The sequence below is a fragment of the Ambystoma mexicanum genome, chromosome 6p (genome assembly GCF_040938575.1).
Source record: "Ambystoma mexicanum isolate Mex_15411 chromosome 6p, UKY_AmexF1_1, whole genome shotgun sequence".
Taxonomy (NCBI): domain Eukaryota; kingdom Metazoa; phylum Chordata; class Amphibia; order Caudata; family Ambystomatidae; genus Ambystoma; species Ambystoma mexicanum.
The window spans coordinates 481,623,562-481,639,608 of record NC_090935.1 but is presented as its reverse complement, the minus strand read 5'-3'; the positions used below and the strand labels follow the sequence as shown (position 1 = coordinate 481,639,608).

General features: G+C 49.6%; 1 protein-coding gene across 2 annotated transcripts in view; it reads right to left on the bottom strand.

Annotated features, from left to right (window-relative positions):
• The window catches only part of MTREX (Mtr4 exosome RNA helicase), a 1,095,475-nt gene that overhangs the window by 207,190 nt on the left and 872,238 nt on the right, over positions 1 to 16,047 (bottom strand). For both annotated transcript variants that reach the window (XM_069627280.1, XM_069627281.1), the window contains exon 21: positions 8,084 to 8,272. In XM_069627280.1, coding sequence (XP_069483381.1) covers positions 8,084 to 8,272 — 189 coding nt within the window. The remainder of the gene's footprint in view (positions 1 to 8,083; positions 8,273 to 16,047) is intronic.

Here is a 16,047-nt window from a genome sequence, read left to right as displayed (position 1 = left end):
GAACAGGTTAGCATGACGGTCTTCAGTGACAGCTCTTCACTTACCTGGTCCATCGGCTGTCACCAACGCCTCGCGCTGCATTCTGGCATCTGAAAGACAAAGGCTTACCTACTCTTTGTGCGCTCCGGAGGTCTTCACACTGCATTCCGGCATCTGAAAGACAAAAGCTTACCAACTCTTCGCACGCTCCGGAGGCCTTCGGCGCTGCATCCCGCATCTGAAAGACAAAACAAGGTGCGTTTAAAGACATTGGGGAACTTTAATACTCACGTGCCATTACTCCTTTCCACGTCTAACCCAGTGGGTATTCCGGCACCCTGCAGCCGCTCCGAACTTGTACCTGCAAAATAAAAAGACAGTTAGAGCGCATCGTGAAGCAGGCAACAAGCGCTTACTTACGTGCTTCCAGGCGCTTCTATTCATCACACGGGCTCCATCTTCAACTCACTTCAGCCCGTCATCCGCCATCGCCGGAACCCTGCAAAACAAGAAACATCATTACTAAAGACTTTAAAGACATTAGAATTACTCGAAACTTACCGTTCGTGCAGTAAACGACGGACAGCAGTCCTCTGAAGTCAAGAGGCCTGCTCCCCTTATCCAGTGAAGAAACTGGTTACAGCACCCTGCCCCGAGGCAGATGGAGAGCACAGCGTTCACTTACCTAAGGTGAGAGCGTTAACCTTTGGGGTTCTACAGGAGAAGAGAAAGGGAAGAAGAGAGACATTCAATAACCCAGTTCCTTAATCCCATATTTTCTATCTGCAGACATCTTACCCTTCGAGTCAGACATACAGTGCACAGAGGTCCAGCCCAAAGAGCCAGCCGTGTGTTACACATCACCTTTGAAGATACAGTATACGCCCAGTCAAGACCGGCGCCTCTACGGGAATCAGGTGAGCGTTACAATCTGTCAGGCTGCAACCTGGGTATCACTACACTAAACAATTACCTGGATTATGTCACGTTAAGGTGTTTGCTTCACAGGAGCGGTTCTACAGCATTTTCTAATTTTGAAAAGTTTGCCACTGTGTTAGCGTTCCTCTGTTGGGTAGAATTTCATGTTGTGCAATATTCTCTGCACATTTTAGTCCCCAAACACTTTTTTCTGGACTCTTGAATTTTTTTAAATCAGTTTTCCTGATGAAGTGGGAACCTTTTTCCACACAGTCTTTTACTCTAACACTACGAACCTTTCAACCGTTTTGGTTATATCTGTTTAGAGTAATGCTTTCCTCCAACTTTTAAAGGCATCTGCAATTTATTATTGCAGCACACAAACATGCGCAGTGTTGCTGGGAGCTCTGAACTGCCCCTTTTATTTTCCTTGCAATAACTGTTTCTAAAGGATAGGGGGATACTTTCTATCCCGCCTAACTTATTTTGTGGAATCAGCACATCCCACCTTATGTGGCATGCTGAGGGGACACAGTGTATCCTTTTTCCACTTCTCCGTTAACTTCTAGATACAGTGAATCTTGATGACTGGTCTCTTGAGCCTTCTTCTGCCGTTCCGGATGGGGGAGGTCCCACTTACTCTCATCTTTGCTAGGCTCCCATTGGGAAGCACACCAGAGGGCGCCAGCGTGTCTGGAAGGACAGGAAGCTGGGAGGACACCGAAACACTGCAGGTCGTTGTCCTCGAGTATTTTTGCTTGAATCCAGTTCTGACTGGGAGGATGGCTGTCCTCTTGGGACAGCCACCCCCCAAAGGTTTGAACGTGGCATGACTGCTGATTGGCTGGGTTCCTGCATAAAGGCGAAGGTCCTGGATCAGAATGAGAGAGTAGACCTATGGAACGAAGAATCAGAGGAAGGACATCTGCAGCCACCTCCAGCGACCGCCAGTGACTGCTGAGTGACCACTGCTGTTACAACCTACTCTTCTGATTGGCAGGAAGAGTAAGACTGGATGTCGCCCTCCCTTGGACTGGTGGGCCTAGGCAGCCTCAAGACGACCTGCGCTTTGAGCCATCCTTCGAAGAGCTGCGACGGTCCTGCACTGCAATTCTCCAATACCCTGGGACATGGACCAATGAGCTGCGACCATCCTGTGCTGCAAATCCCCAATACCCTGGGACCTGGACCAATCTGCTATGGATCAGCTCCTGAAGCGTGGTTCGTGGGCATTCTGCAGGGCCACGTTGACTACTTCCTGCTCAGAAATGTGTCTCTTCCAAATCTGGGACCGAGAAACAGAAAAGAAGTCTGCCGTGTGACAACCGTCGCTGAACCGAAGCCTGTGTGGAGTCCCAATGAGCCAGTATTGTGAAGATCGTCTGCTCCTGTCAAAAGTTCCTGCTTTAGCCTCCAGGCCAAGAATACTAACAGCAGTTGCTGTTGCCTCACCTGGGGGACCCTCAGTGACTCCATCTTTATTCATGAAAAGGTACTGTCTCACTCCTACAAACTCACCTGGGTGATTGCTGGGTTGAATCAGACTCCTGCTGAACTTTTTGAGACACAATAGGGTGGACAACCCAACTGTGTCGTCCCAGGTCTAAAGACACTGGTCCTTTGGTCTACAACCTGATTTCCCTGAACCACCTTTTAACTTAACATACTGTAGAACCTGATAGAATGGAGAAGCCCGATTTGTTATTATGGCATCATTACTCTTTGCTATGGAATCATTCCATTATTGTATCCCGTTTAGTTATCGATCATATATTCTGATTAGTACTGACTAGTAACATTAGACTATCCACGTTATTAGACTGCCACTTTGTATGCATTTGCTTTCAGAATGACACTGTCATATTTGAAGAGCTTTGTAGAGACAAGACATTTAGAGATCCGTATATGTATTATGTATGCATGTAGAGAGACACACTTAGAATATGCAATGAAGTCTGCATTATGTAGCGCTTGGATTTACGAGAGAAAGTGTAAACACTAGAAAGCATGTAGCTGGCTCCTAAACCCATTTCTGGAAGGAGACACAGAAGCGCAGCGGAGTGTGAAATTGTTATGAATTAGTGTGAAGGAAAGGAATGTAAACCGTTTCTTGCCAGGCACAGATGAACCTTGTCCGGGTAGAGATGGAGAAGGCGGCCTAATCAGCCTTGGGCTGGTGTTCGTGGAGACAGAAAAGGTGGGGGCCAGGCAGCAGAGGCGCTTTTGACATGGATAGAGGGAGAAGTGCTTGTGCATGAGAGGAGAGATGGCCTGTTCTCTGGAGGAGTGAGGGATTTTGTGAAGCTAACAGTGGAATGAATGGAGAAATATGAAGATGGTGTATTGCAGGCAGACAGAAGGCCATGAGATAGATAGGCCAAAATGTCACATTGACAAAGAACACGAGCAGAACACGGAGCGATTGCAAGTAAAGAACATGCAAACAGACTTTCAGGCATTGCTCATATTTAGAAATGCTGACAGAGAAAGAGGAGTTTTTAGCTTACTAAGGAATAAATGTAACCATAGGGATTTGTATACGTCATTGCACAGTATAACCAGAGGAGAGGGGAGTTGCTGGTTCTAGGTGGCGCTAGATGGAGTTTTGGATGGAGCTGCTCTCTTTGAGATCAGAGAGAGAGGCGTTTTGGGTTGGCATTGAGGCAGCCTTGGCAGACCAGCTTGGGAGAGATCGAGAGCTTGGCAAAGGCTTGAGGCAGTTCAAGTGACCTGACTGGCTGGTTGCAGAGTTAGTGGGAGAGGAGAGACTTGGCAAAGAGCTGGAGAGGGAGAGATGCACATGCAAATGGGAAGTATGGTTCATGGTCTAAACATGATTGATTAGAACAGACACTCATACCGAGCTTTGGCTGACATGATAGAAGGGCAAATCAGACAGGGATTGTTTTAGAGAGAGTGAAGTATGGTGTGGATTGGAAAGGAATGCTGACGCTTGCATTAGGCTGCATTAGAATCACAGGCTTGCATTAGAAGCCTGTAACGCTTACAGTAACTATACTGCATGGTAGATTTGCACCAAAATTATAAAAAGGTGCAAATTCGATATTTGCATAGTTTAAGTAGTGTGTAGATCGTGCATTATGTATAAATAAATGTATTCTATTGTTATAATTGAATCTATTCATGTGTTTTCTTTGTGTCTTATGTTATTGTGTCCACAGGAGTAAGATAGGAGTATGTTGTTCTAGGAGTAACAGTGCACAAAGGCCCTGATATACGAAAGCAGGGTGGGCACATAGTGATCCACACCCCCTAAGAGATTGTCTAGGGTTGTCCGAGACTGATACATGATGCCCAAGGGGGGCTAGACCATGGTAGGATTTGTTTTAGGACTAACAATACTACCTACCTGCAACATACAAGAAACCTGCTATTTTGACATCTTTGACAGCATCTTTCTTTGTTCTTACACCCATGGGATCTGTTCCCCAGGTATCCCAACTGACTCGCTCATTCCCAGACAGGGCTGTACTTCCTAAAGTATAGGTTGCCTAAAAGTACTTAACAGCATCTTTGTTGCTTACTTTAAATGTTGGTCATAAGAAATGGCTAAACTTGAATGCTACTCTAACTACCTAACTGTATATCACCGAAGAGTTGACTGTTGAACTGAGCAATGCTTAATAAAAGTCTTACTGTATATAAATGAAAATAAGTTTACTAACCTTTCTAATACTGTGTTAGCTGCCTGATTTTTTTATAATAAATATTTGCATAAAACTTCTGTGTAAAAGTGTATTCTTGACTATAGACCCAACTACAGCCCTCCTCCCTCCTAGACTAAGCCTGGCTACTCCTCATCCATTGCTACCAAACAGTTTGGGTAGTTCAGGTCAAACCTAAGAGTTGGACCCTTGTACTCCTAAGAGTGAGTCTTCTATAGTCTACCACAGGTGGACTTTAGCAAAACTGCCTAACACTCCCCACCTACAGGACATAAAATGCACTGCTGTGGGAGCCGAAGATGAGTAATCAGTGGGCGGACACCATCCATTACAAGAACACATTTACTTTCAATAATGCTCTTTTTTATGGATATTGCTTCCACCGTTACCTCACTGTCCTACCATCCCGCCTCTCTGGTGGAGAGCTCTTCTGGCATTCTTTAGCTATTCCCCAATGTGGTGGATCATCGGGTAAAAAGACAGGTCTCAGTGACAGCTGTATGTACTGACATCAACGTCATACCGTTAGGGGATCCCGATGCTAGAGTCGCACAGCACCCCTAAGCTGGTGAAAAATGTGGGAGAACACTATTAGAAATTAACTTTAATTAATCATAGCCTGACAATTAGGACCATGCAAACATTCTATATATCAATTATAAAAGGTTACATACAACATTTATTGCATTATACGCCCAAACCCTGGGGTATCACGGCGTAATTACAGACATCTTGATAATTAATAGAGCAGCATTCAGAGTACATACATATTCCATCGTTACAAAAAGATTACATAATAACAGACATTGGTAGATATTTACATTGGTTGACGTTGAAGGGTCATCTTTTAGTTGTAGTCATAGTTTTGTTTGTGTCTAGCCTCGGCAGACATATGGCTTGATGTTGTTGGATGGGTATTCAGTGTCTAATATTGATTAAACAGCCAAGTTTGAACCAATGGAAGGATGCATTTTTGATGCTTAAAGGAGGGCATTCCAGTATTTAGGGGCCATGACAGGGAAACTATTTCCCCCGTCTCTGGAACTTTTACAGCGAGGAACCACAAGGAGCGATTTTTGGTTGAATCTGAGTGTTCGGATTGATTCTTTTTTTCATTATTGATGTAAATGGGTGCTTTCTTAGCGAGGCATTTGTGGGTGACGCAAAGTGATTTAAAGTTGATTGTGGCCTTAATGGGTAGCCAGTGGGTTTCCCTATTGGAGATGTGGTCTGACTTTGTTAGGCCTAGGGCTGCTCGTAGTGCTTTATTTTGCATACATTGTAGTTTACCTAGGTTGGTATTTGAAGTACCTCATAAGAGAATGTTACAATAATCCAACTTGGATAATATCAAGGCCCTAGCTAGGGTGATGCATTTTGTTGGCTAGAGAAACTGGCGGTTTAGGGCGATTAGCTTAGACTCCTAAGGTTTTTACTTGTTTAGAAACTGGAATCAGCGTACCATCTATGTTGATAGATGCGTAGTCCGAATGGAGGGTGTTCATTTCAGGTTGGGAGCCCAAAATGAGAATCTGTTTCCTCATTGTTGAAGCATAGGCTGTACCAAGGCCAGCCAGTTTTGTATTATTGCATACATTTTATTGATGATCACTGTGTCGGGGTCATAGTTATCTGTGATTGGAATGAGGATCTGGGTGTCATCTGCAAAGTTAGTGTAGGTGACACCCATAGCAGAAAAGAGGAGCTTAGTATAGGCATTGTATAGGGTAGGCGAGAGACATGACCCTTGAGGTACCCCAATGTGGACTGGAATGGGATCTGCCGCTTCTGTAACAATGGCTACTCTTGATGTGCGTTCAGCTAGAAAGGATTTCACCCATAGGGTGGCATCTTTGGAAAAACTGAGTCATTCGCTAGTGTAGCACATAATTTGTCGTGGTCCACTAGATCAAATGCTGCCGATAGGTATATCAGCAGTAGTATACTGAGTTTACCGTTGCCTCTAATGGTATCCATCTGGATTTTTAAGTCCAAGAGCGCCGTTTTGGTGCTATGATTGGGCCTGAATCCCGATTGTCTAGCTCCCAGGAGCTGATTAGGTTCTAGATGGGCTTGGATTTGGGTGTATGCTATTTTATCTATGATCTTGAGCAGGAAGGGTACTGTGGTTTTTGGTCGGTAGTTTGTGGGTATTGCTGGGTCCAGCGAAGGTTTTTTCAGTAACAGCGTTACCCAAACTTTTTTTATACTGGCTGGAACCGTTTTCATATTGAACGAGGCATTCACAAAATTGGTGAGAATAGGGACGAGAGTGGCGGCACAAGTTTTGACTAAATGTGCTGGGAAATTATCCCCTTTACAGTTATATGCTTTCAGTTTAGATATTGTGTCTAGCACTAAATCATTGATCACAGGAGAAAAGTGGAATAGCATACTAGCATTGTCTTTCGTTGTACTGAGGGTGGGTTCCGGAGCGTTTTTGTCCGCTAGTGTTTTTCCTTTTATGAGGATTTTCTTTTGTAATAATTACATTTTGTAGGCTAAGGGATTCTGGATAGTGGTACACCATTCTTTACTAGAGTTGGCCGGTGTGGTGATTGGAGTTGGATGTTCCAGTTCTCCAATGATGGTGAAAAGCTCCGTAGAATTAGAGCTAGCGTTATTTTATGCAAGTGTTCACTGTATTGGCTCTGTGGGTTAGAATTTCTGCTTTACATATTTTATTGGCGGCTGTAAATGCATTAGTCGGGTCTATTGTGAGCTTTATCAATATGTTCAAGGGATCTTTTAGTCCGCCTGAGCGCGACTAGTTCATTGACCCAAAAGCTTGTGCGCTCGTCTACACGTCGTGTTTTGGTTACAATGGGAGCTACTAAATCAATGGTGGTTGAGAGACACTTGTGATGTGTCTGCAAGGTGGCAAGGATCATCGCTAGTGGTAATGTAGGTAGTGAAGGCTTCACTAAGTAAAAGGGATAGGTTGTCAGCTGTGAGCTTCCGGTTGTTTCTAGTTGCAATCGTATCCATAATCTTAGTCTTAGGAGCACATTTCTCATCATCAATAATGGTGAAATTGATGCAGTGGTGATCGGTCCAGTTAAGGGGTGAGATCGACTAAATGCATACCTGTGAAAAAAGCACAAGTACCCAGTCAAGTGTTCTTCACTTGTTGTGGGTAGGTGCATTCACTAGTTGTATAAATTTCATGTCTTGGAGCGCAGCATGGAAAGCTTCAGCTTTGTGATTCAGATTGTCATTGAAGCCTAAATTGATGTCCAAGGATGATAAATCTGGTGTTCGGTTTCATGTGGGGTTCTAGTAGGAGCAGGCTATCCAAGTCTGGGTGGGTGTTCGAGTTAGGTAATCTATAGAGGATTAGAATATTAGTAGTTGTTTTAGGGTTGGATGAGAATTTGGCTAAGAGGAGTTCGTAGCCTGCTATTTCTTCAAGGGGGCAGGGTTTAATTTGCACATTGGTTTTGGCTATTATGGCCACACAGTCTCCTTGCGCGTTTGATCTTCACATAACCCACACTTACCTGTGCTTTCCTTTCACAAAGTTTGTATACAGTCTCCAAATTAGGATCATTGTTAAGTGGGTGGGAATACATTCTGTGTTCAAAAGCCTCAGTTTTCTGGATCACTTTTTTCAGTCCTTGGTCTTTGATTCCCATGTCATCAATAGGATCCAGTAAAGGTACTCCATCAGGGAATCGTTTTTGTACTTCCTGAAAAATAAATTAGGTTATAGAAAAGTCTCAAGTGGCTGCACATAAAAAGGATAAGTAGGTCAAATGACTAAACATAAAAAGGCTAAGTTGGTCCTGGAATATACAAAATATATTGTCATACTCCAAGCATTCAATTTGGATGGCCCTTATTCCAAAGTAGTGGCTATTTGCAAAATAACCCAAGGTCATACAATGGATCTAATACCGGGCACACAGACTGAGCCCGAACATTCCAAGATTGAAAGTTAAAGGGCCTAGCCAGGTCTAACCACGCAGATACATTTTGCATTCTTGCTCTCACCCCATCCCACCCCCCAAAGAACTTAATTTAACTTCTTTTCTACATCATCCACTCAGGACAACAGATGTTTCCCAGCAAATTCTTGCTGAACATCTCAAGTTCAGAAAACCAGATTAGTTCACTTGGTTAAAGCTTTCTCCGATTTATTAGTCCCCTCCCACGAATTCCTCTTTTCAGAAGTATCCTCCAGGGGTAAGTCTGGATTGTCAGCCACCGGGTCGGGTGGAGGATTTAGAAAGGGGGGACAGGGCTGGTGAAGGAGTCGGTGGGGGATGCACTTTGGCTTTGCAACAGCTCCACTCAGTGTAGATGCCCCTTATTTTGGATGAGACATCATAGTTAGTAGATATGGATACGGAAGCACCTCCATAAACTTCAGTCTTTTAAGTATTCACTAGAGACTGCTGCTGAAGAAGTTGTAGCAATACAGTAGATGACAAGCAACCCATAAGCAGGTAGGCCAGGAGGTAGATGAGTAATCTATCGAAGGACTTCTCAATCAGAAAGGACATTATCGACCAAGATGGGCATCCTAACCTGATGGGGAATCCAGGCAGCAATGTTTAGGGAAAATGTGGAGAGAAGCCCAGTTAGACACCCGACAGGCCACAAGTGGGAAAACTGCTTATAAAAGCTAACAACCAGACTAAAGTAGAAGGTTTGAAGAGACCTGTAGGCACTTTGTATATCTGAAAGCCACAATCTGACAAGCAAAGGACCACCCACCTAGACATGGTTCTGTTTGTTAAAAGCAATGGCAAACCTCTCGATTGTTAAGACTGATTTATTTATTTATTTATTTAGCGCACAAGCAGCCCAGGGGCATTGAAGCGCTGTTACTTGCAATAACTTGGTTACAGGGTACAGGCATGATCGCGGTTGTTGACACATTATGAATACTACAAAAGGAACAAGTTACTTACCTATAACTGTTGTTCTCCAGCGTGGGTCTGGCATGGATTCACATGCTCATGAATATTCCCCGTCAGGCTAAGAATCCTCGGTAAAGAAAAATCAGTATCAGTTTCGTTTCTGATCTCTCTTTCGTAGTAGGAACCAATCACTGATCTCTGCGTCATACTGACCACAGCCAATGACTGCCATCTCCCTAAGCCCCGCCTCTGGCAGCCATCTTCAGATTTGGTAGCACGTGAAGTGGCAGTATGACCAAGTGAAGAGCCGCAGAGGGGTAGGGGGGAGGGTTTGCATGTGAATCCATGCCAGACCCATGCTGGAGAACAACAGTTACAGGTAAGTAACTTGTTGCTTCTCCAGCATGGGGTCTGGCATGGATTCACATGCTCATGAATATAAGAATACATAGCAGTACACATGCACAACCACGGGAGGTGGCAAAAGGCTCAACATTAAGCAATACAACAACTCAACATTAAGCATCTCTTACATCCTCACCAGGCTCACCTTAAGCAAACAGGTTGCGCAGCACTGCTTGGCCGACCCTGGACTCCTCCCTGGAATCCCGATCGACGCAGTAGAATCTCGTGAAGGTGTGCGTCGACCTCCACGTAGCAGCCCTGCAGATGTCCAGCAGGGGCACACCAGATAGGAACGCCGTAGTAGCAGCGATCACTCTGGTCGAATGGGCTCTCGGACGGCCTGGCAGCGGTCGGTTAGCCAACCGGTGGCAGTGCATGATGCAGCCGGACAGCCACCTGGAAATAGAAGACTTCGAGAGAGCCTTCCCTTGATTCACAGGTCCAAAGTTCACATTCACAAACAGCTGTGATGTCCTCCGAAAACTCTTTGTGCGGTCCACGTACAACTTCAGCGCTCTAGCCACATCCAGCGAGTGCAAAGTCCTGTCGGCCGGCGACGAAGGAGACGGGAAGAAAACAGGTAACACCAGGGGCTCGTTAAGATGGAAGTCCGACGGCACCTTGGGCATAAAGGAGGGGTGCGTCCTAAGCACCACCCTCGAGTCATGGAAAGTCAAGTACGGTGCTTTGCAGGATAGGGCCTGGATCTCTCCCACTCGTCGTGCGGAGGTAATGGCCACCAGGAATGCAGTCGTCCACGACACAAACTTCATCGGTGCGGAGTGCATCGGCTCGAATGTGGGCCCCATGAGCCTGGTCAGCACCACGTTAAGTTCCCACGCCGGGGCCTTCACCGGCAGGAACGACCGGAACAGTCCTTTCATAAACTCTTACCAGTCGATGGGACCACAGGGACATAAGTCCTGTGGTTCTGGTATATCTGGAGATCGCCGCCAGATGAATCTTAATGGAGGCATGGGCTAGCCTAGCCTTTGCCAGCGATAGCAGGTACGGCAGCACTTGAGGGGCCGTAATCCGTAGGGGGTTGATCTTCTGTGCTCGGCACCAGATAGAGAACCTCTTCCACTTGTGACCGTAGCATTTGAGAGTCGAGGACGCCCTGGCCTTTGCAAGAACCTCTCTGCAGTCGGCCGGTATATCGTACCCTCCAAACTCTAGCGCTGCAGGAGCCAAGCCTGCAGGTTCAGCGACACCGGGTTGTGGTGGAAGATGGCGCCTTCTTCTCTGGAGAGAAGATCCGCGTCCGCCGACAGCTTGATGGATGGGGACGTTGACAAGTCCAGAAGGTCCGGGAACTAGATCTGCCTCGGGCACGCCGGTGCGACGAGGATCATCCTGCACCGGGACCTCTTGAGCTGGTTGATGAGTCGAAGCAGCAACGGCAGGAACGCATACATTTATAGGCCGTCCCAGGGGAACGAGAACGCATCGCCCATGCTTCTCGGCTGGGGAAACCTGCTGGCGAACCTCTGGCACTTCGAGTTCGTCGCTGTTGCGAACAGGTCGATTTGGGGTTTGCCCCATCGTCGGAAGAGTTGATCCACCTGATCCTGGCGCAGCTCCCACTCGTGACACGCGCGCAGCTCCCTGCTGAGCGAGTCGGCGATGGTGTTTCTTTCTCCTGCCAGGTGGAAGGGAACCAGGAACATCCCCTGGGCGACCGCCCAGTGCCACAGATCCTGTGCCTCCTTGGATAGGGCTGGGGATCTGGTGCCTCCCTGCTTCCGTATGTAAAACATTGTCGTGGTGTGGTCCGTGAAGATCCGCACCACCTTGCCCCTGAGCGACGGGAGGAACAATTTGAGAGCCCAGAACACGGCTCGGTGTTCCAGGATGTTGATGTGCAGGAGCTAGTCCTCTGGGAGCCAGAGGCCTCTTGCGTGGAGATCTCCGGTGTGGGCGCCCCAACCTTCCAGGGAAGCGTCCGTCGTCACTGTCTCCTGGTACGCCGGCGTCTGAAAGTCCTTGCCCGCCTTGAGGTGCGCTCGAAAGCCCCACCACTGAATCGCATGCCGGAACACCTCGTTGAGGGGGACCCTGTCTTCGAAGGTGCCCGTCGCCTGCATCCAACGGGCGTCGAGAAATTCTTGAAGAGGGCGCATCCGTTGTCTGCATAGGCGCACCAGGTAGATGCAAGAGGACATCATCCCCAGGAGGGACTTGATGGACCTCACCCTGGCCACGTCCGTGGCTAGCAGGCGCTGCACTTTGCCCAGAATGGTCTTCGTCCGTTCTTCCGACAGTGCCGCCAGGCGCCTCACTGTATCGAGCTTCGCTCCCAGAAACAGGGCCACCTGCGACAGCACCAGGTGGGACTTTGGGTAATTTATGGCAAATCCCAGGTCTGTGAGTAGCTGGACGGTCCTCGCAGTGTGTTCGACGGCGAGTTCCCTCGTCCTTGAGTGGATGAGCCAGTCGTCCATAGGGGTAGACGTGAATCCCCTGCAGGCGCAGCCGCGCCGCCACAGGTGCTAGGCACTTGGTAAAGACCCTGGGGGCCGACTTCAATCCGAACGGCAGTGCTCTGAATTGGTAGTGGCGTCCCTGGACGACGAACCCGAGGAACTTTCGGTGACTTTTGGATGGGGACGTGGAAGTATGCATCCTCCAGGTCCAGCGACGATAAAAAGTCGCCTTCCTCCAGCTGTCCCAGCACGTGCTGGAGGGTGACCATCCTGAACTTTTGTGACCTGATGTATTTGTTCAAACGACGAAGGTCCAGGATGGGGCGCCAGCCGCCCGTCTTCTTCCTGATGAGGAAGTACCTTGAGTACACCCCGGAGCCTCTTCGGGACGGGTTCAATGGCGCCTTTCCTGAGCATCGCCCGTACTTCCAACAGCAGTTCCGGGACGTGATTTTCCTTCCTGGCCACAGGTGGAACGTGAGGGCACTTCTTCAGGAATTCGATAGTGTGTCCTCTTGCCAGGGTATCCAGCACCCAACGATCGGTGGAGATGGACTTCCGCACGCCGAAGAACTTCGTCATCCGGCCTCCCACCGGGGTGCTTCAGTGGGGGCCAGAGGCCACGGCCGGTTCAGTCCTGCTTTGAGGTGGTGGCCTTGCCGCCCTGGCCACCTTGCAGATGGCGGCGAAGCGCTCCCTGCTTGGCGCGACCCATATAGGTCTCCTGAGACGAGGAGCGTGCCGCCTGGCGGTAGGACGACGAGCCACCGCTGGATCCCTTGGAGGCCCCCCTGTCTGCCTCCAGAGCTCCGAAAGGGCCGTCGTTGCTGAAGGGCTCCTAGGGCACGGGCCGTCTCCGTGTCTGTCTTTATGGCTTGGAGGGATTCGTCCACCGCCTTCCCGAACAAGTTGCTGCCGTCGAACGGCATGTCCAACACCCTGGTCTGGACGTCCTGACGGAAGTCGGTCGCCCGGAGCCAACCCCGTCGTCGTAGGCAAACTCCGTTGCCCAGCTGGCGGAACCCGGTTTCGGCAATATCGGTTGCCACCGTTATGGCGTGGTCCGACGCCACCTCGCCTTCTTGTAGTATTTCCAGGGCCTCGGACCTCTTGTCGTCCGGTAGGAAGTCCAATATGGGGGCCAACTTAAACCAGAGTTCCCTGTCGTAGCGGGCCACGATCGCCAGGGCGTTGGCCGCTTTGATAGTCGTCGTCGACACCGACGAAATGACCCGTCGCCCCATGGCGTCCAACTTCTTTCCCTCGCCGTCCGGAGGGGAATTCGACGTTGAGGCTCCTGACCCCGCCGCTTTCTTCTTCGCCGCCACCGAGACGACCGAGTTTGGAGTTAGCTGGGCCCTGAGGCACAGTGGAGCGGTCTCGGGGACCCAGTACTTCTTCTCGTACCGGTTCCGTTTGGCTGGTGCCATGGAGGGGTTCTTGAGTACCGACAGGCCCTCCTCCCAGATGTCATCGATTAGAGGCACCGCGATGACAGTCTTCCTCTTGGCCTCCCGGCGCTGATAGAGGAAACCTTCCTTTTTCTGCTCCTCCGGACAGAGCTGGAACAATTCTGACGCCCTGGCGATCATGGCGTGGAATGAGCCAATCCCGTCGGGCGGAGATGCCCGGGAGACCCGTTCCGTCATCGCCCTCAGAACCCGTCGTCGAGCCCAGCGCACCGTCATCTCCCGACTCGTGGGAGGATGAGGAGGGAACTGCAGGCCTTACGGGGGCGAGCAGAGGGGGAGGGTTGGGTCCTCCGTCGTTTGTTCTGAGGACTTCCCGACGGGCCAGGTTGCGGGTCCTCGGCCTGGGCCGTGGTAATCTCGTCCTTATTTCAGAGCAGAAGGACTGTATCGCAAACAAAATGGCCACCAAGCTATCCGGCTGCGCCGGAAGGGAAGGCTGCTTTTCCTCGCCATCGTCGTCTTCCTCGGTTATCTCCTGAGGATCTTCCTTGCGGGACCGAACCTTCTCGAATTGGACTTCGAGATTCCTCGCAACCTCGGTCAGTTCCCCCACCGAGGCTGACTCCGAGCTCGAGGAGGCTACCGTGCCCCCCCCCTTTTTCCATCACGGGGGCCATGACGATGGGCTGAAAAGAGGATTCCCTCCTTGGCGGCAGGGAAACTCTAGTCCCGGAGGCAGTCTCCCCTGGCGGGGACTCTGCCAGCTTGGCCAGAGTCGCCGCGATCGCCTCGATAGAGGTCTTTGCCTGCTGGGTAGGGGGCCTTCACCACCTTAGGTGCGTCCTGGGCCTTCTCCTTAGGGGGAGGGGCGACGCCTCGCTCCCCTCTCCCGAGATCGGACGGGGCTTCTCCCGAAGCTTACCCGGGGGTCTCGGACTTCCTCTTCCCCGAACCGGAGCGCTGGCTCGTGGTTGACGGTGCCGGCGAAGGTGCGCCCTGCCTGGCGACCGAAGAGCCTGACCTTTCGGCGCTCCCAGAGCCAGCAGACTCGCGGCGCTTGGCCTGGTGTTGGGCCCCCGTCGCCGGGGCGCCCGCACAGGACTTCGAAGCCCGCTCGGACACTTTCCTCTTCTTCTCACCCGTTGAGCCCTTCTCCAACCAGCGGCGAGAAGGGATCGACGGTCCCTCATGGTCCGCTCCGACAAGTTCTTGCAGAACTGGCAGTCCTTCTCTACATGAGTCTCGTCCCCATGAAGACAGTAGAGGCATCGCGAATGTTCGTCCACCTTAAACACATTCTGCAGCCCGCATCCAGGGCAGCTGCGAAACAGCTTGGGTCCGGGTGACAAACTCGCGTCCTGGGCCATCTCGAAATAGGCCGCGAATCTTCTGGAATCCTCCAAGAGGTTGATTCGACGAAATCTTCACCCTTGAGGGGCGTAGGAAAATCCCGCAATGGGTACCCGTTAACGGGAGTAGAAACGGTGGAGCTTGAGGCTCGATTAACCGAAAAAATGTGAAAATTCACCTGAAAAAGCGCGAAACACGCAGCAAAAGCTCGAGAGCTAAGCACGAGGACTCCCAACACTTGAATGTGCGGTAAAAATCTGAAGATGGCTGCCAGAGGCGGGGCTTAGGGAGATGGCAGTCATTGGCTGTGGTCAGTATGACGCAGAGATCAGTGATTGGTTACTACTACGAAAGACAGATCAGAAACGAAACTGATACTGATTTTTCTTTACCGAGGATTCCCAGCCTGACGACGGGGAATATTCATGAGCATGTGAATCCATGCCAGACCCCATGCTGGAGAACTTCATACTGTTACAGATATAGCATTTGGTCATATATTACAACTAATATGAAAGGTATTCGTGCTGGTGTGTCGGGCCTTATGTGAAGAGGATAGTTTTCAGAGTTTTGCGGAAGGTGGTGAGGGAGGCCTCCCCTCGGATAGTGGGAGGTAGGGCGTTCCAGTGAGTGGGTGCGAGATAAGGGAACCTGGATCCGCCCGCTCGGACTCTTTACTAGTGGCACAGAGAGCATGTTGGTGTATGGTGATCTGGTTGGCCTGGTAGTGGAGACGGGTGTATCCTTTGTGAGAGGTAGGCAGGAGCAATGAGGTGAATGCACTTGTGGGTCAGTGTCAGGGCTTTGAATACAATCCTTTCCTTTATTGGGAGACAGTGGGCTAGTTTTCTGGCCTCAGAAATGTTTTCTCTTTTAGCAATGCCTTGGGCTGCCCGGAGAGCGTTGTCTGTATTGCTGGGATTCACAGAGGGTGGAAGATGGATCTGGTAAAAGTGAGACAATTGTGGGAAGGAAGCAAACTGACCCCCTCTTAGCAAATTAAACC